Source organism: Varanus komodoensis, unplaced genomic scaffold, assembly GCF_004798865.1.
Source record: "Varanus komodoensis strain SLA01 unplaced genomic scaffold, ASM479886v1 scaffold8, whole genome shotgun sequence".
Classification (NCBI taxonomy): domain Eukaryota; kingdom Metazoa; phylum Chordata; class Lepidosauria; order Squamata; family Varanidae; genus Varanus; species Varanus komodoensis.
In genome coordinates, this window is record NW_025336481.1 from 2,483,506 (window position 1) to 2,508,917 (window position 25,412).

General features: G+C 50.5%; 1 protein-coding gene across 1 annotated transcript; it reads left to right on the forward strand.

Annotated features, from left to right (window-relative positions):
• The first annotated feature begins 448 nt into the window (after positions 1–448).
• Positions 449–25,096, forward strand: LOC123036248 (signal-regulatory protein beta-1-like). Its single transcript, XM_044455350.1, has 5 exons — positions 449–563; positions 12,656–12,988; positions 16,950–17,057; positions 21,356–21,398; positions 24,368–25,096. The coding sequence occupies exons 1-5, from the start codon at positions 491–493 to the stop codon at positions 24,402–24,404; spliced, it is 594 nt and encodes a 197-aa protein (XP_044311285.1). The 5' UTR covers positions 449–490; the 3' UTR covers positions 24,405–25,096.
• The last annotated feature ends 316 nt before the right edge of the window (positions 25,097–25,412 follow it).

The window sequence follows — 25,412 nt, forward strand, 5'->3', positions numbered from 1 at the left end:
GCTTTAACTTGGGAAACCTGAGCAGGACAGTTTAACTTGCAGACCTGCATGGAGCAGGGGCTCAGGTGTGACAGCTTAGAGACCCCTTCCAACCTTGCTCTTCTGGGGTTGCCCATCTGGGGTGTTGCTTCCATCTGCGCAAGAGCGAGTGTCCCTGTACAGGGGCTGAGAGCGAGTCCCCTCCCCAGATGGGTCCACCTGTCCTACCAAGTCTACCTTTGAGGATGGACCTATCCAATCCGCTGCCTGCTCCCTCCCCGAGCAGACCTTTCCTCACTGTGCTGGAGCAGCAAAGCAGTGACTGGCGGAGGAAACTCCAGCATGTCCTCATTTCCTTGTGTCACTTCCCTCTTGCACTAACCCCAGACTATACGCTTGCAGAAATGCCCCAGGCAGAATCATCTGACAGCGTTGGCCCCGGCCCAGGCCGGCAGAGCCCGCAGTCAGAGGCTGGTGTCCCGGAACTGCTGCCACACCCTCAGAAGCCCCCATGGCTTTCGGCGGCTACTTTTGGAGCCTGTGCTTGAGCCTTCTGCTGAGCCCTTCGTTGAGAAGAGCTGCCGGTGAGTACAAGCCGCAGGGCGACAGCAGGCACCTTCCAGGGAAGCTCAGTCAAAGATGTGGGACTCGCGATAGAAGGCTTGGGGTCCCAGCCGGCCAGTATCTTCTGCCGCACTCCATTCCATTCCAGCAGATCCTTTGTGCAAGACGTGTAATATCCTGAGTATCCCCAGTCTTCTTTGGCTCTCTGGGGAGTGTTTTTGCCTCTCCCGGGCTTTCTCTTCTTACGTATTCTCCCTGCTTTTGCAAACTTTGAGTTTCCCCTTGCGTGGTAATTCCTCCTTTGGGTTCCTCAACAGCCCTGCTTTGACTAAAGAAGAAATTTGCACTCAACCACCGAGTTTGCCATTAGAGAGAACGAGGCAACCCACAGCTACGCGGAAACATTTCCTGCCATGCTCTTTTAAAAATTAAAAACTAGCAATCGGGCAGAGCTCTGCAGGAAGAGTGGAGAAATCTTTCCCCTGGTGGGTAGAAGAAAAAGTGGTAGAGATTTTTGAGTGGGAAAAAACAGCCAGCGGCGCAAGGTGGAAACCTCGCACTCCTGGGCCTCTTGACTGGTGGACGAAGCACCCTTGTGGAAGGTGGCCGAGTGGCAGGCAGTGGTGCTTCGGCCCTTGGGTGATGGGCTGTGGATGAAAAGGGGTAACAGCAAAACGGGACGTTCGTGGGAAGTCGCCCTGGCTGCCCCGCCCCTTTGCACCCCCTTCCTTTCTGGCTCTGAATGAAGCCCATCCCCTCGTTTTCCGCAAGGAATTTGGCTCGTGGCGAGCGCAGTCACTGTCACAAGACCTTCCTTCCCACTGACTGTGCAGACGGTGGGGACAGTGTCCGGACGCTGCCTTCCTCTCAGCCAGGTCCCTGACCTATCGGGGGATGTTTTCTCTTAGGGGGCAATCCTGCACATATCCAGAGAGGAGACCCTCATGGTCCAGCCACCCAGGGGAACGCTGGCAACGGCCCTCTTCTTCAGCTTCACGACCTCTTGCCTCCATCTCTGTCTTGCATGCGGAACGTGATCTTGAATCTCTCCCTTTGGTTCCTTTTTGGTGTGAAGACACACGATGTGCTGTTGTTGTGAAGTGCTGGCAGGTTGCCCCCAACTTATGGTGAGCTCATGAATGAAAGCTTTCCAGAATCCATGGCAACTCCATTCAGCTCTTCCAAGTTCAAGGCTGGCGCTTCTGTCATGGATTCGGTCCATCTCCTGTTTGGTCCTCCTTTTCTTCTTCAGCCTCCGACTTTCCCTCGCTTGATTGTCTTCTCCAGAGCGTCCCCTTCTCATGATATGCCCCAAGTACGCACAACAGCCTCGGCTTCCAGGGGAAGACTCATGCTTAGCTACAGATAAACAGATGTGGGCACTTCCGAAACTTTCTCAATCTCAGCGCAGAGCATCCAACTGTGTCCTTCCATTAGTGCTAATGATGTCGTATCTGCAGAAACCAGGTTCTGAACTGTAGCAAGGGAAGACTCCACCTAAAGCTACGTTTGCCCAAGTGAGATTTCCGCTGCTTGTGGTACAGGCTCTTGTGCAACCCTGTTGTGTGTTCCACTTGTGTATGCAGCTGTGCATGTGTGTGTACCCATCATACAGCCCAATATGCATTCCACTTGCGCAACCCCAGCACAACTGCTTGCACACCCAGTTGGGCAAGCAACAGGGCGGCCCTCGGCACAACTGAAACATTCAGCAGATTTTTTTTTTAATTTTTAATTTTAGGTTGGTATTTTAATTGATGAATTTTAACATTTTAATTGTTATTTATATATAAGATGTTGTCGAATGTGGTTATTGTATTAAGTCGACATGGTTGGGGCACCCACTGTTGGAATGGATGTTTTATTATTTTAATTTGTTAATGCTGCTGGATTTTTATGTTTTGTTGGATGGTTTTAATTGCTCTAAACTGTCCAGAGAGCCATGTTGCTATTGCCAATGGTCTATAAAAATGTGAATAAATAAACAAATAAATCAATTAGATATTTATTTAGGATAACTGTTGGATAATGTGTGTTGCTGAATGTTATCCCTTTCCCCTCTGTAAAGACACTCACCAGTTGGCCCTAATAAGAAATATGGGCTTATAGTGTTGTTGTTGTTGTTAGTATTATTTTCATTTCTATACTGTCCCACAACCGAGGCTCTCTGGGTGGCTTACAATAACCCATAACAGCAGACAATAAAAGTGCACTAAACCATCATAAAATCAGAAAAAAAAAACGTTAAAACTTTAAAACTGCTAAAAACAAACAATAGGAAGCATAGAAACATAAAAAGCAAGTCAGACGGGGTCCCGAAGGCCATCTAGTCTGACCCCCGGATCCAGCTGGGTCGGCTCGTGTAATCCCCAGCATGTGGCTGTCCAATCTTTCCTTGAACACCCTCATGGATGGGGCCTCCACCACCTCCCATGGAAGCCCATTCCATAGCCAGGGGTTCTGATCGCCCAGAAGTACTCCCTGACATCCAACCTGAAGCCTGGTTCCTTGAGCTTCGCCCCATTGGACCATGTCCTTTCCTTCACCTTGGGGGAGAACAGGTCATGACCCTCCACCGTGTGACACCCTTCACATACCTGTAAGTCACTATAAGATCCCCTCGGAGTCTCCTCTTCTCCAGGCTGAAAGATGCAGCTCCCTCGATCTCATGTCATATGTCACCCCCCAATCTGGCTACCATCCTTGTGACCCTGCACTGAACTGATTCCAACCTTGCTATGCCACTCTCTTAATGTGGAGCCCAGAACTGGACAAAATACCCCAGTTGTGGGCGCCCCAGAATCTTATAGAGCGGCCCCAGCACCTCTCTTGATCTGGAAGTCACACCTCTGGCTATGCAACCAAGGCTGGCGTTCGCCCTCTTGGCCACCGCATCACACGGCTGGCTCACGTTCAGCCTGCAGTCGACCAGCACCCCGAGGTCCCTTTCACAAGCGCTGCTCTCCAGCCACTTGTCCCCTAACCTGCACTTACGACACCCATTCCTGTGCCCCAAGTGCAAGACCTTGTGCTTCTCCACATGGAACGCCATCCTCTTGTCCTCTGCTGGGAAGAACAGCTCTGCAAAGCACCTGGGAGGGGGGATGCCCCTCATGCCCCTGGGTGGCCAGTTCACTCTTTAAGGCCTCAGAGAAGAGGACCGCTCCACCTGGTGCCAAAAGGATGGCCAATTTATAGCAGCGAAACCCAAGTGCTGACTTTTCATCTTGGCTGCTGCAGGTTGCTTCTGAAACAGGGTAGCAGCCTTCACCCACATGGCTTAAAGCACAGGGAGGTCTGCCTAGGCTGGACTTATCTCTTTTGCTGGACCGGTATTCCGCTGCAGAAGCTTTGCCCTGCCTACACTACAGGGAGCGAGTGAAACCTCTCCTTCCCTTATGTTGGGCATGGCAGGATCTTTTTCTGCCTGACCGTGCATAAACTTGCAGGCCTCACGATTACTGAGCTCAGGAGCATGGGCTTGCATGCTTTAATGCCATCTTGTAACAACTGGAATATCACTGCGGCAATGACAGAGTTGGATGGGGACTAGGGAGACGTGGTTTTGAATCCCCACTCAGTTATGAAGTTCCCTGGGAGATTTTGGGCCAGTTACTACCTTCAGCCCAACCTACCTCACAGGGTTGTTGTGCAGATAAGCTGGAGAAGAGGAAGATTATGTAAGCTGCCTTGAGCTCCTTGCAGGAAAAAGTGGTATATAAATATAATGAATGAATAAAACAAAGACCCTGCATGTGCATAAAGGGAAGCCCCTTTAAGTCCCTTGGGTTTGGGGGGAGACTGAAGGTGGGTCAGAGTTTGAGCCCCAGATTAGGACTCCGGAGGTTTGTGGAAGACAGCCGCAACACACACGGCACCCTCGGCCTCCCCAGGCAGCTGCATCCGTACTTCCATGTCAATCAGACGTGCAACATCACCGGAACTGTAACTTGGGCAGCAACAAATTAATCCGTTCAAGGGACAAATACTCGAACTGCAGCAGGACTGGAAGCTGAGGCCAGCGGAAATAAAAGAGATGGCACGGGATGACAGGAACAGACCGGAGGCAAGGACAAAGCAAGCCCTGCAACTCGGGACAAGAACAAAGAACCAGAGCAAATGCCAGCGTGTTCTTATTCGGCTTCTCCCTGCAGGGCAATTATGGTGTGTTTGCAAACCTTTCCCGGAAGAAGTTTGCGGTTCTGTTCCATGACGTCCCCCAGGGCCGTTCTCCAGCCATTTTCACAGCTCCTTTCGAGCAAGGAAGGGCGGCTATTTTCCTGGATGCCACCATGATTCACTACAGAAGCCTTGTGCAGTTTAGGACTCTGCTCTCTCCCACAGCACCGCCTTGTATGGTCCGTGACAGTGCAGAAGGGCAGGGAGCAAAATCCCTGGGGGAAAAGCTCATGTGAGGGATGTTGTGATGCTCCCGCAAAGAAAATGGAGGAAGCAGCCTTGGGAAAGTGCGGGGTTAAACGGCTCACAGAGAGAAGCCCGGCGGAGAATGGCCTGGTTTGAAACGGGGCAGGAGTCCTCAACCCATCCAGGCTTGGTGCAGAAGGGGAAAAGGACGCCAGCTGCACCACCAGGCACCTCCGCGCCCTGTTGCAGCTGCCCTGCCCACCTGCATCCTTACCTGCGCTGCTGCAGAGAGTTGCCTAGGCAGAAAACGAAGCGGCGGAAGTACTTTTGCAAGAGCTTGCCCTGGATTTTGCCCCTCCAGGATTTTGCCCTTCCTGCATCTTCCAGCTGCACACGACGAGGGCAAGAGAGGGCAGGTGGCTGCTCCCAAAAGGCCTGCCAGCCACGGCCCCAGTGAAGCCAATGCAGGGGTGGAGCTGTGCAAAGCACCCATAGACGGGGCAGGGCAGTGCCAGTGGATGCTCTGCAATCATCCTGTGGCATCCAGGCAAGTGCACCAGTGATCCAGGTGTGTTTTTCTTCCATTTGTAAGCTTCCGGATCTTACACCACTCTCTCCATCTCTCTGTTTACTATGGAGACTCTGGTAAGGAAGGAAGGTCTGTGCAACATCTTTAGCCTGGTAGTGCTACGAGACACCTGACTGCAAGAAACAGAGAACACAGAAACATAAAAACAGAGTAAGTCGAAAGAGGCATCCCGCAGCATCTAAGTCTGACCTCCGGCACCAGCCAGCTCTGCTCACGACATGCCCACCATGTGCATGTCCAGCCTGTCTTTGAACACCCACACCGATGGGGCCTCAGTGACCTCTCGTGGAAGCCCATTCCACGCCCTGGAGGTCCTGACTGTCAGGAAGTGCTTCCTGGCATCCAAATGGAACTTGGGTTCCCTGAGCTTTGCTCCATTGGAGCGCGTTCTGCCTTCCTCTGCAGGGGAGAACAGGTCTCTACCCACCTCCGTGTGACACCCCCTCAAATACTTGTGTGTCGCCAAGAGATCCCCTCCGAGTCTCCTCTTCTCCAGGCTGAAGAGGCCCCGTTCCCTCAGTCTCGCCTCATACGGCATCCCCTGCAAACCGGCCACCAACCTTGTGGCCCTGCGCTGCACTGACTCCAACCTGGCTATATCCTTCCTGTAATGAGGGGCCCAGAACTGAGCACAACACTCCAAAAGAATCCTTGTATGGATAAGATAGAAGCAGAATAAAGAAGCCTGGATGGGCTTCCTCGCCAGAATTAGTTGGCCAGTGTGTTCCAGTATGGCTGGATGGCACGCCACGCCATTCAAACATTTCGCACTTCCTCGCTGTCTTATTTAGGATGCAATTCTGCATGTTTAGACAGAAAATCAGCGCTCCCACCATCCCGCCAGCTAGCCGTGTGGCTGAGTACTTTTCTATCTAGACATTTATATTCTGCCAGTTAAATTGCTGGTAAGAGTGAATTAAGTGGTACTGATTCCTGACCTGAATGGAACAATTTAACCGGTATGGATGTTGTTATGTCTCTAGCTGATCTTTGTTCTATTTGTGAATTAGTGAAAGAGGAAATATGCATCTTTGTTTATCTACTGGGAGTTTCCTCTCTAATAGCAAAAGAATAAATAAATGTGTGTTTGTTAAAAGTTTATAGTCTGCTTCTACAACAATAAATTACATTCGCTGAGGTCAAGCCAAGGTTTAATCAAAACATCACATAAAGCTGTTGTGAACTGCAAAAGAATTTTGTCTGTTGGGCAGCATAGAAATCAAGTCAATATATTAATGAAACAAATGAAAGTAGGCACACAGTTAAAAATGCAATATTAAAAAGCAAATAGTGCCTAACCCATGGAAAAAACCAAACTGCTGTTATGGTCCATATATATGAATTAATTAAATTGCTCTTCTGTTTGGTCCTGTCTTCTAACCCTTTAGGGTACAATCCTATGCATATTTAGACAGAAATGAGTCCTGGGGAATGCTGGGGATTGTAGGGTCTAAACATGCATAGGATTTCAGGATCTAAACATGCATAGGACTCTACCCTCAACTCTCCCCATGTTGTTTTCCTGAGCATGCAACTTCAGCGGGCTCAGCCCTTCCCACGTTTTGACTACCCACCATGAAATAGACTTGCTGGGCCTGCTCCTAGTTGATGAATAACAACCCAGCAGGCAGAAATCAAGCAGGTGCAGCATTTCCAGGCATGGACTTAACCCATGAGATGGTTAAAGTCAAAGGAAGAGGATCGGTACAAAGACAGACAGGGAACCAGGGAAGAAGAGAGCAATGGCAGCCGTATCTAAGGAGCATCTCCAATTTTTCCTAAGCAAGCTTGAAATGGGAGGTGGTCCGTGGGTTTGCAGAAGCCACCACTCGATACCTTGCGCCTTGATGAACGGGCAGCTGAAGGTGTGATTGGCTCTGCGGACAAACACTGGGATGAAGTCTGGTAATAATGATGACCTGTCCCTGATCTCCATGCACCTGAACCCCCCGAACGCGGGGGCTTTTTGCACATAGATGCTGTGCCTCTTGCTGACCCCTTGAATCTTTCTGTCCGAGTTTTTTTCTCCAAAAGCAATTGCTTTTCTCTCCCCTGTGCTTTCCATCCCTAGGAAGCAGGGTTCTTGAAGTCATGCAGAGAAAGAGACTTAAGGCATGCCTGGGATTCGGGAAAGTTGCTGCTGTTATGTGCTATAAAGTTGTATCTGACTTATAGAAACATAGAAACAGGGAGAGTCAGAAGGGGTCTCCTGGGCCATCTAGTCTGACCCCCGGCTCCAGCCAGGTCCACTCATGACATGCCCACCGTGGGTCTGTCAACCAAATGAATGGAAGCCCTCCAAAACATCCTTTCCGTGACAATCCTGTTCAGCTCTTGTCAATTCAAGCTGTGGTTTTCTTTGCAGAGTCAATCCATCTCATAGTTGGTCTTTTTTCCTTCTGCCTGGGACTCTCCCAAGCATAATGGATTCTAAAACAGTTCCCCCATTATTTGGACTGGGTTTCCTTCCCCTCTTTTATTCCACCGATGTGATTTCACTGATCACTTTCTACAGGCAGTGAAATACGCAACAATTGTGCAAGCCATTTTCATGTAGTTTTGAATCCCTTTTTCCTGTGTACTTCACAAGTTCAGACACCAAAAGAGGAAGGAGCAGGGAATACACTGAAGAAGTGTGAATAAGAAATTGTGCAAGCAGAGAAGGACCAGTTTGGCAGTTGGTTGTCTGGTGAAGGAAGAAGTCTGCATCTTGCTTCGGTCCTGGGCTTTCCCCACATTTGCTCCCTGATTGCTTCCTCCTTTACACAAACGGCTTTGCCTCCTAGCCCAGGGAGATGCAGGGAGCAAGAGGCAGAAACAAGGCCCCAGAGCGAGGCCCCTGCACCCAGCCAGCCATTCATATTAGTGGAATCACAGGTCTTCGTCCTGTACAAATGAGCAAAGCATTGCCGCCTTGGCGTGCATCTCCACACCGTTGGGGAAAATAAGCACCCACCAGGTGTGCCTATGGGGGCAAAGTGCAGAGGTGATCCACGGGGATGCAGAGGGAACTCGGAGGGGCCAGGAGGAGTTCTGCCAGTCGGGGCTTTGCCCTTGCTCCAACACCCTTGCATAATCAGTCCCCAAAAGCTAGATGGTAGATCATGCTCCCCCCCACACACCACCCCTGCCCTTCTTTTTGTGGAGATTCTGTAGTTTTCTAAAAAAATCAGAAGTCCTCCATGGAAGGGGCTTTCTTGCTGGAGAATTAGAGGAGGAGGTGGTGCCCCTTGGAGATTTGTACAAAGCTTGTAGCTTTCTTTGGCTTGGAAACCGATTAATCATGCCCTCAAAGAGAGAAAAACCCTGAACGGGAGGCTTCCAGGTCTCCTGCCACACCTAAGTCGGTAGGGACGGATGAGTGGCTGATGCGATCTCGGCATTTCTGGGTGGCTGCGGTTCCCTGCCTATAAGGACTGGGTGCTTTCTGACCTCTTCTGCCCACTTCCTCCAGCCTGTGAAATGCCCCCTTTTCCTCCTCTCTGAGCAAAGAGGAGAGCCAGCGTGGGACTCTCCATCCTGGTTGCAAGGCTGCAGAGAGGGAGGGTCCCATCCTGCACTCCCCTTCCAAGGTTGTTGTGGGGAGCTGGGTCCCCCCCCCCCCCCCGCCACCAGCCCTTTCAAACAACAGGTAGCCCCTTAGCATAAGGGACCTTGATTTCCCACATGTAGCTTGCAAACTCTGGTCAACAGACAAAGTGTCTCTGTGCATGAACAGTGATTCACGGAAGCCAGACGAGAAGCCAGACGAGAACCTGCCCTTCCTGTAATGCTCTGCCCCTCTGGAGGACCAGGCCTCCTACATCCACGCAGGCCCTCTGATTGGCTAGCCCATCTCTCTGGACTCCGCACTGGGGGCTCAGGGACCGGACTGGGCTCATCTCCCCTCCCCTCCCCTGCCCAAGCAGCAAGCTTCCAGCCTGCCCCTGGGCCCCACTGGCCTGTGGCTGGTCAGACAGCCCCTGGCCCCATAGGACAGACCAATCTACCCCCACATCTCAGGATGCAAAAACGTATTTATAAATTTCAGCTGCTAAGGGTCTGGGTCACTGCACCTTAAAAGGACTCACTGGCACCTTCCGCCGTAGCGCTTCGGCCTGGCAAATTTTTAATTTACGGGCCACTGGTTGAAGCAGAGCCTGGCAGGGCAGGGCAGTAGCGGCCCTTGGATGGCGCGAGTAGAGCCACAAGGTTCTGCATTGAAGGGCGCAGTTCTGAATGTGCGATTTGTGGTCCTTCTCTGGAAATGTGGCTTTGCCACAGGCTTGTGGCTGAGCGGACACACGTACATAGTTGTGACCTTGCATGCAGCCACTTCTTGATTTATTTTTGACCCCCCGGAAGGGAATTGTAACTTTCATTTTACAAAGTTGCTGTAAAATTGTACTGCCTCTCAGCTGTGTATGGGATTTGGTTGTAGCATGTAAATCACTTTTATACGTGCAGTCATTTTATACACGATTTTAAATGCGTCTTGTGCTTTGTCACTGAGCCCCTTGCTCAGAACCTTATAATGTTGCGGAGTTACCGGCAATGCCCTGCTTCTAACGATTTGAGTGTGATCGGTGGGTCACCGTATGAAGACCAGCCTTGGCTGACTTGTGGCTGGTGAGGAGAAGTCTGTGTGATGGGACCCCGCCCCCCGGAAGCCCCCTTGATGTGGGTGGCCTTTTCCTCTGAGAGGAATGGTCTGAGAATGAATGTTTGGGAGAAAGGATCCCTGCCTTGGAAATTCCCATTTCTAAGCAATTGCCTTGGTTCTCTTTGGCCTCTGGCCACTCAAGGGCACCAGGGAGGGGTGCTGGAATCACTGAACTCGAATCCCGATTGTATCAGCTCAGTTGTAAACCCTGCTGGGACACTTGCCACCATTTGGCAAGCTCCTTCCTTCCTTCCTTGGAAAAAAATGTCCCATTTCTTTCCTTCCAGTCGATTGGTGCAGAGCACGGCAAAGGGCATTTCCTGCTGGTCCAGACCACCAGCTTGTTCACGACCACCGGCAGCTCCACTGCCCTTCCCCAAGCCGGGCCCCGTCCCTCTTATCGGTCACTCTGCAGGAGAAAAGCTGTCTTGCATGAGAAATGACCGCGTATGATGACCGACCATCTGCCGGAATGAGCCCTTGAGGAAGTCTGGAGAGATGCACGCGTTGGCATCCAGGCAGAAAGATGAGAAAGTCAGAAGAGCCCTGCAGAACCTGACCTGTGGTCCCTGGGTTGTGAGCACCATCTTGGGGACCGATGAGCTCAGCCTTCGTGGGCTCGGTCCCCTCAGGAAGCATGACGGCAGCTCCCATCCGTGGGACCTGCATCCCGAGCTGGGGAAGGCACGGAGCATCAGGTCTGGACCTTTGGACGGGAAGCTCATGCACTGGGAGATGCCCTGTGGACTCGCCTGTTCACCCATGCAGAAGAACAACCCCACCCCCGCCAATACATTCATATTGCATTTTCTTTGCTTTCTATTGCATTTTATAATATTGGATAGCCTGCTTTTCATCCTGTTAGCCATTTTGAGCAGCATTTGTTGGAAAGGAGAGTTACAAACTTAACAAACAAATGAACATGGAAATAATGAATAATAGAAACCTTCTGGTTATTTTTCCTTTCCGAAATCTGGAAAGTTATTTGTGCTCAGACTGAAACGTCTCAGTGGTTTAACAGTACACAGCGGGATGACTGTTGTTTTTTGAACCAACCTAAACCCAGTTCTGAAAAACCTTGAGTTGTTCTGAGATGCAAATTCGGCCTAGGTTTGTACACAAGGAGATGTCTAACAGCAATTCCCCCAGAAATTCTAGTTCCAGTCTGTTTAAACTCTGTATCATATTTTAAACCTTAATATTGCTGCCAGGTCTTACTCTAGTTCTGTTGCATAAAATAGTTGAACCATTTAGATTTCTATATTTTATGCAGTCTTTTATGTTTGTAAATTATTTTTTGTTGTAAAAGAGCGGTGCAAACACGCCATGAACATGCAAACAAAGAACGCACTCCAGCCTGATTTTTTACAATTGGATTGTTGTGAATATGCAGGAGAAACAACCCAGACTTGGAATCTATGATTAAATCCCCGGTTCCAGCTCCAGGTTTTCTTTCCTCCAGCAATCCAGAGTTCGCGGTTTGAGCAAAGCACTCACAAGTGGTTTAGCCACAGCAGGGCAAAGAGAGGCAGCGCGATCGTTCGCTTCCTCTCATTCTTTCATGGGGAAACCGGGTTGTTGCTGCGTCTGAACCAGGGAGCAGCATGGCCGAGACCACAATCTGTGGGGACGTGTGTTGGGAGAGCAGCCCAAAGGTGGCAGGCAGGGATGAGTTTAGTTCTCTGGAGCCCACTGGGTGGCCTTGGGCCAGTCACAGACTCTCAGTCCAACCTACCTCGCAGGGTTGTTGTTGTGAAGATAAGACTGGGAAAAGGAGGAGAGTTACACAGGGTACCTTGCATTCCAGTGTGGCGTCGTGGTGAAGAGCATGGGACTGGGACTCACAGGATCCGGGTTCGAGTCCCCGCTCGGCCATGGAGCCCACTGGGTGACTTTGGGCCAGTCACAGACTCTCAGCCCGACCTACCTCACAGGGTTGTTGTTGTGGAGATAAGATGGAGGAGGAGAATGATGTCAGCTGCCTTGAGCCCTTGGTAGGAAAAAGGCAGGATATAAATGGAAAGATAGATAGATAGACAGACAGACAGACAGACAGACAGATTGATAGATAATTTTGATAAAGAGGAGAGCCCGTGTGGTGTCGTGGTTAAGAGCGTGGGGCTGGGACTCAGAGGATCTGGGTTCTAGTCCCCGCTCAGCCATGGAGCCAACTGGGTGACTTCGGGCCAGTCACAGACCCTCAGCCCAACCTACCTCACAGGGTTGTTGTTGTGGGGATAAGATGGAGGAGGAGAATGATGTCAGCTGCCTTGAGCCCTTGTAGGAAAAAGGCAGGATATAAATCGATAAATAAATAATAAATAAATAAGTTCCTTGGAAGGAAAAGAGGTGGGGTATAAATATATTAAATAAACTGCATATATATTTATGAGAATGCATGGGTGCTATAGCTGCCACTCTCTGCAACCAGGGCTTTGCTGACTACTGTTGATATCCAGAACAGTGGAGGATGCCTTGGAGGAGGTGTAACAGCAGATGGGTGTGCTGATTTTCAGGGCAGGAGCTCACGGTGGTCCAGCCACAGGACGTTGTCGAGGTACGAGCAGGAGCGACACTGATCCTCGGATGTTCCGTGACGGGGGCAACTTTACCGGGACCTGTGAAATGGTTCTTGGGAGAAGGTCCCGCTCGGAAGCTCATCTATGCAGAGATCGGATGGTTTGAGCGAGTCCTGAGGACCAACAAGGACTCCGACACGGATTTCTCCATCGTCATCCGAAATGTCACTTCGGAGGATGCCGGCACTTACTACTGTGTGAAGCAGAAGAAAGGTATCGGGGATGACAAAGATGTGAAAACTGGGCCTGGAACTCGGGTGGTTATGAAAGGTGAGTGGAGCAAAGTGGTGGAAATTATATGCATTGTTAACTGAGGTGTGTAAAAGAGGGATTGCATCTATTTCATTGTTAGTCCAGCCTGGACATGTCTTGTATTAGTGCTGTAACTCAAGCCAGCTCCAGATTTTGGGGGGCTCTGGGCGGCTTTCCCCCGGGGTCGCCTCTCACACTCCCAGGACCTCCCGCCTGGGGTCTCCAGTGGCAGTGCTGTTGCACCCGCAGCCTCCTGTGGGAACATCTGCGGAATCTTTGGGAAATCTGTCAGGCTCCCAGATCTCGGGTTGCCGGACTCTGGTCTGTTTTGTCATGGCCATGAATCCGAATTCCTGGTGCGCACACCCCCCGTGTCAGGGGTGGCTCCATGCAGCTGCTTGCAAGTAGCACCTTCCTTTTGAACCACGTGGTACAGAAGGAAGTCGCTGGCTTCACAACCAACCTTCCTTCCTTCCTTCCTTCCTTCCTTCCTTCCTTCCTTCCTTCCTTCCTTCCTTCCTTGAATGTTTGCAGGCTTTCTCTCTGCTGGGCTCGCTTTCTGAGAGAGGGCTGAGCATCAAAGGGAGTTCACAAATGCTAGAGGAGTGGATTGCATGAAATTTCACCACAGCACTCGTCTCTCCTTCCCTGTTAAGACCCCTGGGTGTATATGTATCCTCTTTTAGAGAGGACAGTCCTCTGTTGGAAGGTGTCCCCTCTTTTAAAGTCAGCTTTAGATGCTTCTCCTAAACCAGATGGTGAACCTTTTAGAAACCGAGTGCCCAAGCTGCAACCGAAACCCACTTATTTATCACAAAGTGCCAACATTACAATAAGTCCAGAAAACTAAGGTTTTAGTTTAGAAAAAACAACTCACAGCCAGTCCAAGCAAATATATATATGTCCGTGGCAGCGCACTGACCGGCCGTGCGAAAGCTCGGACGAGTCGTGGCTAATGAGTCGCGGCTCGTGACGTCATCGCCTGGCACCACCACTCCTTTCCGAGCATGCGCACGGCCCCTCTGTGCGCTGTTTTCCGATGCTCGGCTGCTGGGGTGATGCTGGGGCGACCGGGCTCGCGTGCCGACAGAGAGGGCTCTGCGTGCCCGCTGTGGCACGCGTGCCATAGGTTCACCACCACTGTCCTAAACCCTACCGTGGAAGAGCAGCAGGGCCTGGAAGGGGGCCACTCGCAGGTTAGCACCCTTTCCCATTGTGAGTTGTTGGATTTCTAGCTAGAGGATGGTAAAGGTTTCTAAATGTGCATCTATTGATATACATCAGGACATGCGCATGGTGCAGCTTGGCATAAGCTCTTGGTCCCTACTTGGGCCGTCAGCATGGCACTCGGATTCTCTGGGATCCCAACGAGGAGGCAGCGGGCGGACGTGGCGCTGCTGGGGGCACTGGGATAGGCCGGGCCTTGCTAGGTGGGGCTTTACGGACCCTTGCTTCGTCAAGGGGACTGTCCTAGCTTCTCCCACAGGTTCCCGCAAGCCGATGTTTCTCTGATGACCGATTACATTTCTGTTCTCCCAGTATCCAAAGCTTTCTGGGTGGTTATTGTGCTGTCGGGTCATCTCCAAGTCACGGCAGCCCTGTCAGGGAAGACCGTCCAAGAGGTCCCTGCTCAGCCCCTTTCAACTCCAGGCTGGGGCTTCCTTGATGGAGATGCTCCATGCCGTGGCTGGTCCTCCTCCTCCTCCTCTTCTTCTGCCTCACTTTCCCCAGCACCATTGACTTCTCTGCAGAGTCTGCTTTCCCGCAATATGTCCAAAGGATGGCAGCTCCGTTTTTGTCTTTCTGGCTTCTGGGGAGAGTTCTGGCTGGATCTGATCCAGTCTTTCTTTTGGCCTGTGCAAGGCTCACCTCCACCACCATGTTGCCAAGGCATCCATTTCCTTCCTGTCAGCTTCCTCCCCTGCCCAGCTTTCACATTCACACATGGTGCTCAGCCTGCCCTGGATGGAGTTGCACTCCCCCTGAAGGAGCAGGTCGGCAGCTCGGGGGCGCTTCCGAGCCATCTCTGTCCCGGAGGCCAGGTGGCCTCAGTAGCACAGAGCTTTGGCTGGTGGCCCAGCTTGGCCCGCTCTGGACAGCCTGGCTTCAACAATCCACACGCCAGTAATCTCTGAGCTAGACTACTGCAATGCACCCTTCGTGGTGCTTCCCTTGAAGACTGCTTGGACGTTGTAGCTTGTGTGAGCTGTGACAGCCAGCAAAATAAGAGGGACCAGGAGGTCCAAACGTGCAGCACCGGTTCTGGCCCACTGGCACTGGCTGCTGTGGGGAAAGAAAATGCAAGTGAGTGAGGGAACATCAAGGGTTAAACGTTGAAGGGCCTACGATTGAAGAGCTGGCCATGCCCAAGACGGAGGGCTTTTGATAACTCCCCTTATCAGGTGTCAATTCAGGGGATGCACTAAGAAGCTGATTTTGGGCAGTTTCCATTAGGTTATGATATGAAGACCCATCTCTGCATATATTGGGATTAAATATATCTCTTTGTGATTGGGTGACCCTCTAGTCATCCTATCTGACGTTTCCACTAGTAGAAAAGCTTTGTTCAAGCTTTTGTTCAGGGAACCTGCTTTTTTCCTTAGCAGATTGCTCGCTCTGCAGAACAATAATAAAGCTTGCTGCACATCACAATCAGTTAATTGCTTTAATTGACCTCCAAATTAATGGAGCAGAGAATCCCTTGCCAGATTTCTCACCTTTATATTTGAGGGGAGGAAAAGAGGGTGATTTTATGATTTCTCCAATGCTTCCTGAGTGCTTGCAAGCACGATTCAGGGTGCTGGTTTTAATCTATAATGCCCTCCATGGATTGGGACCACAATACCTGGCGGAGCATTTCTTCCAGCCATGGGCCCTGCACTCAATCTCTGAGGCTTTACTTTGGATGCCACCTTCGAGGGAGGCTGGCCTGGCGGGAACACAGAGCAGGGCCTTCTCTGGGGTAGCCCCCACATTCTGGAATGACCTCCCCATTGAGATGGTCCTGGGGCTCACTTCACTATCCATCAGTGCCAGGTTATTAATTAATTTTTAATTTAATTAATGCCTCTTTGCTGAGGCCTTAAAACATCAAAAACCACATAAGCTTTTGGGATGACATTACCAGATGCTTTTAGCAGAACTAGATGAATGGTCTGTTTTATTTACTTACTTATTTAAAACTTTTATAGCCTGTCTGCTACCCGGTCTTGGGAGGTTTTTAGTTGAAAAAATATGCTTTTAATTTTCAATGTAATTTTAGGATGCTGTATTGTTTTATTGTATATTATATTATTGCATTTATTACCACCGTTCAGTTTTGGCTATTGGGCAGTATAGCTAGATAAGTAACAACAAATGATCATTTCACTGTGTTCAGCGCTTGTTTTCTGGGGCAGGGGAATTAGGGACACGATGTCTGTGTGGATTTTGTGAGATCCATCTGCGTTTTGTGGCTCGTCAGGTGTCTTCCATTCTGTTGTTTGCATCTGGCTTTTCCCCTCCGTTTCCTGAATGCACTTATTTTCTAGTAGTGCTTCGTAACTGCTTAATAGGATAAAATCTCTGAGTGCTTTGCTAGAAAATGCCAAAAACACCCCGTCCCCGACCTGCACGTTCAGCTTCTGCCTGTAGGTGGGGATGCACATTCTTAGTTGGCATGTTTTATATTTTTGCAAGACTGTATTTACATACAGTTCTGGAAAGCTTTAAAAAATAGCATTTCAGCCGGTCTGTCGAGGATCCATGGATTGGATCCACGGCAAGTGGAACCCGTTTGACGGTGCTGTGGATTTCTCTGCCACAGACAGATGGTCCTTGCGTTGGCCCCCGATCCCGGATCAGCAAAGCCCCGTGTCCCCCAATTCCATTTCCACCAGTAGGCCTGATGTGGGGTATGCCCCACAGACCCTGTGAAGGCCCCCGAATTTGAGACTGCAAAAGGTCTGACAGCCCTGACTTTGGACTTGCTCCGTTTTAGATGCCCGGGACGTTTTCATCGTTACGGCCGTGGCCGTGGCCACCAGTCTGCTGCTGTTTGCTGCCTTGCTCTTCACGGTAGCTTACATCTGGGCAAAGAAGAAACGAGGTGAGTGGCCGTGGAGGGTGGAGGCCCAGCTCCCCACGCACCCTCGGGAGCACGCGAGAGCATCGCTCTCTCTCAGCCCGGTCTCCCCCAAGGGTCCGTGCGGGGACCAGGACTGGCGCGCCACTGGGCCAAGGAGCTCTCTGGCCCAGAGGACTTCCCAGGGCTGCTTGCAAGGAGAAAACGGAATACGGGAAGGGGGACGGCCATGCAGGCTCCCCTGCTGTCCTAGGAGGAAAGGAGGGGTGCAGATTTAAGAAATATGTGAACCTCGAAATTGGAAAGCCCCATTTCTAAGCCTGCCCTCTTTTTCTGTGTGTGTGTGTATCTAGCCAGAAGCAGAGCCGACAACTCAAGGTCCGTATGTGTGAGCTGTCATTCCGCGAACTTTTCATCATGTTAGGGGACGTGGTGTTTGGGGCTTGGGGAGCCATGACTGTTTGGCCCACGACAACAGCCTGGACTGAACAAAGGCAGTGTACACACACACACGCGCGCGCGCGAGAGAGAGCCTCCGAGCTTTTTCTAGCAGCCTCTGCTGGTGCCACGTGCCAAATTACTTTGGAATCTAAGGGCTGTTTGCGAAGCCTACATTGGGGAAGGCTTCTTTCGGAGGGGCAGCCCCACTTCCGACCAGGCAAAGCCAAGCCCGACGTAGCTCTTGGGCCCCCGGGTGAAACACAAACCGAAGCTCTTGACAATGGAGAGCCCACTGTGCCAGGAAACACTGCGGACTCCAGGGCCTGGGCAAGACACCACCCCCACCCCCAAGGAGAGCCCCTCTGCCTCGGTAGGCTTACCTTCTCACCAAACTTGCCTCCTCCTCCTCAATTCCACTTAGAAACATAGAAACATAGAAATAGAGCGAGTCAGAAGGGGTCTCGTGGGCCATCTAGTCTGACCCCCCAGCTCCAGCCGGCTCCACTCACAACATGCCCACCATGTGGACGTCCAGCCTATCCTTGAGCACCCGCACCGATGGGGCCTCAACCTCCTCCCGGGGAAGCCCATTCCACACCCTCGGGGCCCTGACTGCCAGGAAGTGCTTCCTGGCATCCAGATGGAGCCTGGATTCCCTGAGCTTTGCTGTGTTGGAACGCATCCTGCCTTCCTCTGCAGGGGAGAACAAGTCTCGACCCACCTCCGTGTGACACTCCCTGACATACCTGTATGTCGCCAACAGATCCCCTCGGAGTCTCCTCTTCTCCAGGCTGAAGAGACCCAGTTCCCTCAGTTTTGCCTCATACGGCATCCCCTGCAAACCGGCCACCAGCCTTGTGGCCCTACGCTGCACTGACTTCAGCCTGGCTATATCCTTCCTGTAACGAGGGGCCCAAAACTGAGCACAATACTCCAGTTGCGGGTGCACCAAAGTCGTATACAGTGGTAGTAATACCTCTCTCGATCTAGAAGCCACACTTCTGGCTATGCATCCAAGGGTGGCGTTCGCCCTCTTGACCACCGCATCACACTGCTGACTCACGTTCAGCCAGCAGTCAACCAGCACCCCGAGGTCCCTTTCACAAGTGCTGCTCTCCAGCCACTTGTCCCCCAACCTGCACTTATGACACCCATTCCTGTGCCCCAAGTGCAAGACCTTGCACTTATCCACATTGAACGCCATCCTGTTGTCTCCTGCCCACTTCCATGGTCTGTCCAGATCCTTCTGGATCTGGAGTACCTGCTCCTCAGCTGTGGCCACTGCTCCAGTTTTAGTGTCGTCTGCGAATTTGATCAGCAGACTGTTCACCCCTTCTTCCATGTGGTTGATAAAAAGCTTAAACAGGATCGGCCCCAGGACAGAGCCCTGGGGGACCCCGCTTGTCACTGGCTGCCATCCCGATGATTCCCCACTAATGGTTACCCTCTGCTTTCGGTCAGTCAACCATGCCCTAATCCACCGGACAGTGCTTTGGTGTATCCCAAAACTCCTCAGTTTCTCCACCAGGATATCATGGGGCACTTTGTCAAAGGCTTGCTGAAATCCAGGTAAACCGCATCCACTGCATCCCCTCCATCCCGCCACTTGCCTGCTTGCAAGAGAGCCCACGTGCAGCTTGGCCGCCAATCTTCCCCTCTCCTTCTCACCCTAAATGTTATCTGGGCCAGAACAAGCAACGGCTCTGCAAGCAACTCACAAGGTCAAACAGCGCCTGGTAGGTTACCACCCAAGTCGACCCCTCCAAGAAGGGCCGGATCCTGCAATGGGCACGGCCTCTCTCCCTTGGCCAAATTTACTTTCATTCTGTCTGAGTCAAATGATGCGGGGGGAAAGAGGGCCCGGTTCAGCGCTCGCTTGAGATGCTGGTTTCTGCTTTTAAAGCACCTGCTCTTAAAGGCTTCTTAGCGCAAGTGGCTCAGCGGCACCGGAGGAAGTCGGACTCTTGTCCTTCTGGCACACCATTATTTGCCTAACCAAAGTGCTTCTCCTCAAAGCTGCTATTTTCCTCCCTCCGCCCACAGCTGCCTCAAAAGGTGCATTTACTTATTTAAATGCTTTCCAGCTGCCCTTTCTCCAGGTGGTGGGCCTGGTACAAGTATTATCATAACAAAATGCCACCAGCCAAAGAAACTCATCCTCGCCCTCAAAGAAAGAAATCAGCGAATAGTGTAAACAAATCCACGGAGTCCCCAGCAAAGGAAAGGCTCCGAGTCCATGCTAAGGTGGCTGCATCGACTGCAGCTTTACGGGGACAGCAGTCACGGTTGGGCCCTTCGCAAGATGTCCCGTCCCTCGTGATGCCGAACGCACCTGAGACACCTGGGCAGGAGGTTGCCCTAATCTTCCTTGGTGGTGGGTGGGCTGGTACGGGCCGAGGCACTCCTGCAAGGAGGAGCTTTGGGGTGGGTTTAGCTCAGAATGACAGTGGGAAGGGAAAAGATGCCCCGAGCGTCAAGCCGCCAAGCCAACCCGTACCCGCCCTCCCTGACCGCTTGATGCTGCGGCACCCCAGGAGGGATCCCGACGAGCGGAAATCCTTCTCCACCCCTTGGGCCCTGCATGGATGACTGGTGCTTTCCTCGCCGTGCGGCGAAGAGGCAGCCGTTGAAAATGCAGGGGCCAAAAGGCTTTCAGAGATGGAAAGGCCTTGAAAGGTGGCCAGGAAAGTGCCTCTTAAGAGGCAGCAGCAGAGAAACTGAAGGGGAATTATTCACGTGGCTAATAATAAAATGGATGGGATTTGGGGGCTATCTATCTATCTATCTATCTATCAATCAAAAGCTTTTCTATCCCATCCTCTACAAGTGCCTCAGGACGGCTTACAATAAATAAGTAGAATAAAACAAACCCCACAGCATCTGACCATTAATGTACTAAAACCCCAGTTAAAATCAATTAAATATTAAAATAGCGGGAAAATAAAAAGGGTTTTGCCTGACGCCAAAAAGAACATAATGCCAGCACCAGCGAACCTCTCTGGGGAGCATATTCCATTGTCCATATCTGCTTCTTTTACTCTTCTTCTGTAAGGAAGATGCAAAATCCCGGGCATTTAATGGTGGAATCCTGGTCTCACCTGCCTGTGAGAAAGCCATATTGCACCCCAAAGGCTCACTTCAGAGCAGACAGGTACAGGATTGCACTGAGAGACTCACTTAAACACCTGTGGCATCCAACCCTAACCCTAAATTCTCCCCCTTTGCAAACTTTATCTTCATTTTGTGCACAGATCCTGGTCGCAGGTGCAGAACTTTCTCTTCAGAAAGCAAGTTTCTTGTCCACATTGATGGGCTGCCAACTGGCAGCAGTGTCCTCAAAGCCCCCCCCCCCCCCCCCCCCTTTAGCCCCCGCACGCCCCCCCGCCCACCCCCCCCTGCTTCTGCCTCAAGGCTTTGTTCCCATTCTCCTTTTTTAAGATTCCCCACTGCCCCTTCTTCAAAAACTCTGCAGATTGTCAAGCGCAGCCCTTCCCCAGCTGGGAACGGGATCGCAGCTCCCTTCGCTCCCCAGCCAGCACGGAGCGCTGGGCTGATTATTCCTTGCAACAGCTCCCCTTCCTCGCTGCCCCCACAGTCCTGTGAAAAGCCAAATTTCTGGCTCATAATAAAGCATACAAAGAAGTTAATGACAAATTAAGCACATTCTTTTGCATTGCATCGAACACTTTTGTGAAATTCATCACAGGGCAGAAGTGTTGGGTTTTCCAGACAGCGCATCTGTGTGGGGTGGGGAAGGGAGGGGAGAACACGGCTCAGCTATAAACAATCTTAGATAAGTTGCGAAGGCTTGGAGAGATGCGAGAATACAGGTAGTCGCTGGGGGGGCTTCAGTTGCATTCTCTGTGCTTCCTCTCCACCAGATCGGAAGACACCCTTCCCGTCGACGGAGCTGCCACTAATCAGGTACAGGCAATGATGCAGAAACGTGCTCCCCGCTTCCCTCCTGTGGGCTTTGGTACCCCTGCGTCCGTCTCTTCCTCCCTGCATCTGCAGCTTCTGCTTTGAGTGCTGTCAGTGAGTGTCAGTGGGTCAAAGACCGGGGCCTGCCTGCCGTATTAGCCTCCACCTGCCGATTAATTAGCTGCTCAAATGTCAGCCGGGCCAGGAGGTTGTGAACTGCGCCTGTCACACCAACACCCCTTTGTAGCACATTGAGGCGGATAAGTTCACACGCTTACGTTATTGGGAAGGATGTTGTAAACTGTGGGTCCTCAAACTACGGCCCGCGGGACGGATCCAGTCTGCCATGGCCTTCCGTCCGGCCTGCGCCACCGTTCCCTGCCTGCGCACGCGCTTGCTGGCCTCTGAGCAAGCAAGCCGCCACCGCCTGCCTCCTGTATGCGCGCGCTCGCCGCTGCCTCGCAGCGTGGGGCAGGGGTGGCTCGCTCACTCGGAGGTGGTTTTGGCCTCGCTGGGAGACCTCCGAGTGAGCGAGCCACCGCCGCGCATGCCCGAGGCCGCCTCGCGCGCGCCCCACAGCACCTCACCGGCCCGCGACGGTCACCGCAGCCTTTCAACCAGCCTCCTATTCGAAATGTTTGAGGGCCCCTGTTGCAAACAGTGGGATGCCATGCCAACGGTTCGTTAAAACTCACTTAATGGCTAGTATTTATTATTTGATTTATTTGTTTTGTTCAACTTCAGTGCTGCCCCATAAGTTGAGGGCTCTCTAGGCAGCTTACAATGCTGAAACCAAGCCTGGGGCAGATATAGCCTGGCTAGTGACCAGCTTATATCACTCGACCAAGCCCATGGTTCCGTGCTCAGAGCTCATCTCTGGCAGCCTTTCCTGACTGTCCATGGTGCGTTGTAAGGAATTGCTGCTAAGCACTTTGCAAGCGAGTTGACTTCTATTTGTGCACAATAAATTGCTTTTCACCTTGTAAGCAACACTTGACTTGACATATTGCTTTCCTTGGGATTCCAGAAAACCTTAAGCCCACAGCCAGGGCGGTAAACCTGGGGAGCAGAGACTCGTAGTAACAACCTTTCCCTGGGAAAAAGTAACATTAGAATGGCTTTTTAATGTTAGTACATTTGCAAACCTACAAGTTAAGTAGGAGAGAACCAACCCTGTGGATTTTTTTAATGAGTTTTATTCAAAATAACCCTACAAAAAAGAAAAACTAAGAACAACATCAATCTTCAGAAATAAAAAGGTCTGAGCCTGCCGCTGAAAAACAAATAACAACGGCGCCAGGTGGACCTCTCTGGGGAGCGCATTCCATAGATGGGGCGCTGTCGTTATTTCAACAGGTATATCAACAGGTATAATGCCTAATAAGAAGACTTAAGGTTTAAAAGCTAGGGATTTTTGTAGCATTTCCTCAAGCCATTTATGTATTTTAATCCAATACTTTTTCGCATTATCACAAGTCCACCACATATGATAGAAAGTACCCAATTTGTGTTTACATTTCCAACATCCATTTGACATATTTGGAAACATCTTAGCTAATCTATTTGGCGACAGATGCCATCTATAAAACATTTTATATAGGTTTTCTTTATACGAAGTAGCTAATGTTACCTTAATATTTCTCTCCCACAGCTTTTGCCATTTTTCTAATTCAATATTATATCCAAAGTTTTGTGCCCATGTTATCATGGTTTCCTTAATCTGTTCATCTTCCATTCTCCTATTGAATAAGAAATTATATAGTCTTTTGATCATTTTCTCATCTGATTTAAGCATCACCTGATCAAATGCTGTTAAATCTTTATAAAAGCCCCACATTTTATAGTCTTTAGCATATCTTGATTTTATCTGCACCTTATGCCACCAAGAAATATTAGATCCCTGTTCTTGTGTTTCTTGATTCAATTTCAATCCTCCATCATTATCCAAAATGTCATCATATCTTATGATCCCTTCAAAGTTCAATGCATTTGGATATACAAGAGCTTCCATAGGTGAAAACCATCTTGGTAATTTATTATACAATGTTGTCTTTAACTTTTCCCACACCGACATTAATGATTTCCTAATATAGTGACTTATAAAAGAAATTTTTAAAGAAACATCAAACCTCCCAGGACATGGTTGCACAAACTGAAATTTGTCTCCTACTCTTTGGCCAAGGTCAACTTTCGAAGTGTTGAGCTATGTAAACTCACTGATGATGTAAACACTTATGATGTAAACTCCCACGGCTTTGAGCAGCCGTAAGCCATCACGAGCGAGCGCACCTTCACCACCATCTAATTTTGAAGATGTTTCTGTGCCTCAGGAAGGGGCTGGTTGCTTTTGAGGGAAATGATACAGCATTAAAGACCGGTGTCGTCTGCCTGTCCGTCTGACATTGTCCTACCAACTGGGCAGCAATTAGCTGACAAGAAACTGTACGAATGGCCTCTTCATGCAAGTTTTATTCATCACTGCTGCTTCATGTGAATGGGGCATGGATTTAACTAGGGCTAAGCGCTCCATGTGAAAATAATGAAATTCTGCAGCAACAATAGCTGGCTATCTGTATAAATTACTCTCATTTTCTCTTGTGAGGCATCTTTTATGCAGCTGCTTTTTGTATTTCACACAAGTCTTGCTCTGCTAGTCTTCAAGTAGGCAGCTGGATGTATTCATTGTGTTTCTTCTCTGCCAGGTCTGAAGAACCCCTTTGGTAGGGAGGGCTGGGTGACACTCCCGAGTTGCATCTCCACTCTGGCTTCTGAATTTTTCTAATGTAGGCCCATCACTTTCTGTAATCTTAAGGACTAGAAACTTGCCCCTTTTTGCTTAAGGAGCTGGGGCTTGCAGGAGGTTGTACCGAGCCTCCAAGATCACAGCCTGCAGGTTTTCTGCATGCTCATGCAGCACAGACCACTTCGGGTTTAATGTCCCCAGAAAGGAGTTCACGTGCCTTTTCTTGCAGGTCTCGGCTGATAAAGAGATCGTCTATGCCGACCTGAAGGAACCCCGTGTTTCCCAGAGGCCCAAGCAAAGCAATAAAGAAGAACATTCGGCATATGCCACCATCCAGGTAGCACTGTCTCCTCTGGATAAAGATGGAAGGGAGGCCTCACTGCCCTGACTCCAAGACCCCCTGGAGTGGACCTGTGGGAAGGTGTGTGAAGCCAGGTGCAAAGCGAGGTGCCCATCTGCTTGCTGCAGGGAGGACACAACAAAAAAGACTCCATGTCCTCTCTCTAGACCAAAAGATGCTTCATTTTGTTGGGAAAATTCAAATAAATCCTGGCAGAAAAGGGTTGCTTATATGGGCCTTTGTGTTATAAAATCAAACCTGCACCCCTTTCTCAGAAAGCACCAGAATTCCAAGCCAGGTCATTGTTTAGTGCTGCTGTCCCTTTAAGATGATGGCATTCTTAACTGGACTGAGAAGCTGCTGCAGGTAACATTATCAGTGAGGAAATACCTGTGTTCCCATCACTGAAACAATGGTGTCCATTTGTTTCTGAATGGTTCCACCTAAGCATCTAGTTCCACAGAGGCAAGTGCCTGCCCAGTGTAGTTGCCAAACCAGATTTCCTGAACGGTTCCACCATCGGACCCATCTGCCTGTTTAAGCAGGATCCAAACCGCAAAGAAACCTACTGAATCTATTGAACTGACATGTTAATAAAGCAATCAGTCATGTTTTCCGTACTATTGTTACCAGTATTCCTGATCGGTTTGGAACATTATATCATGACTAAAGACATCAGGATGCTATTGTACCAAGATCATCTGGAAACTTAACACTCTGTATTGGTGTATGTGACTAGCAGGTTGTAATAGTGTCTGTACATGGGCTGTGATTTTGTAGTTGGCGGTGAGGACCACGGCCCGGGATCCTGCTGTCATACGTCACTGCAGGGGGCCTGGGTGATCTTTCAATAAAACCACCGAGGTTCAAGGGGAAAGGGGTCCTTCCTGACTGAGCCTGGGTATCCTTGTTGCGGCTGCTGTTGCGGCTTCCC

Coding starts and splice junctions, on each gene's coding strand:
- LOC123036248 (XM_044455350.1), top strand. CDS start 491: ATGGCTTTCGGCGGCTACTTTTGGAGCCTGTGCTTGAGCCTTCTGCTG. Junction 564..12,655: donor TTCGTTGAGAAGAGCTGCCG/GTGAGTACAAGC, acceptor GCTGATTTTCAG/GGCAGGAGCTCACGGTGGTC. Junction 21,399..24,367: donor ACGGAGCTGCCACTAATCAG/GTACAGGCAATG, acceptor CTTTTCTTGCAG/GTCTCGGCTGATAAAGAGAT.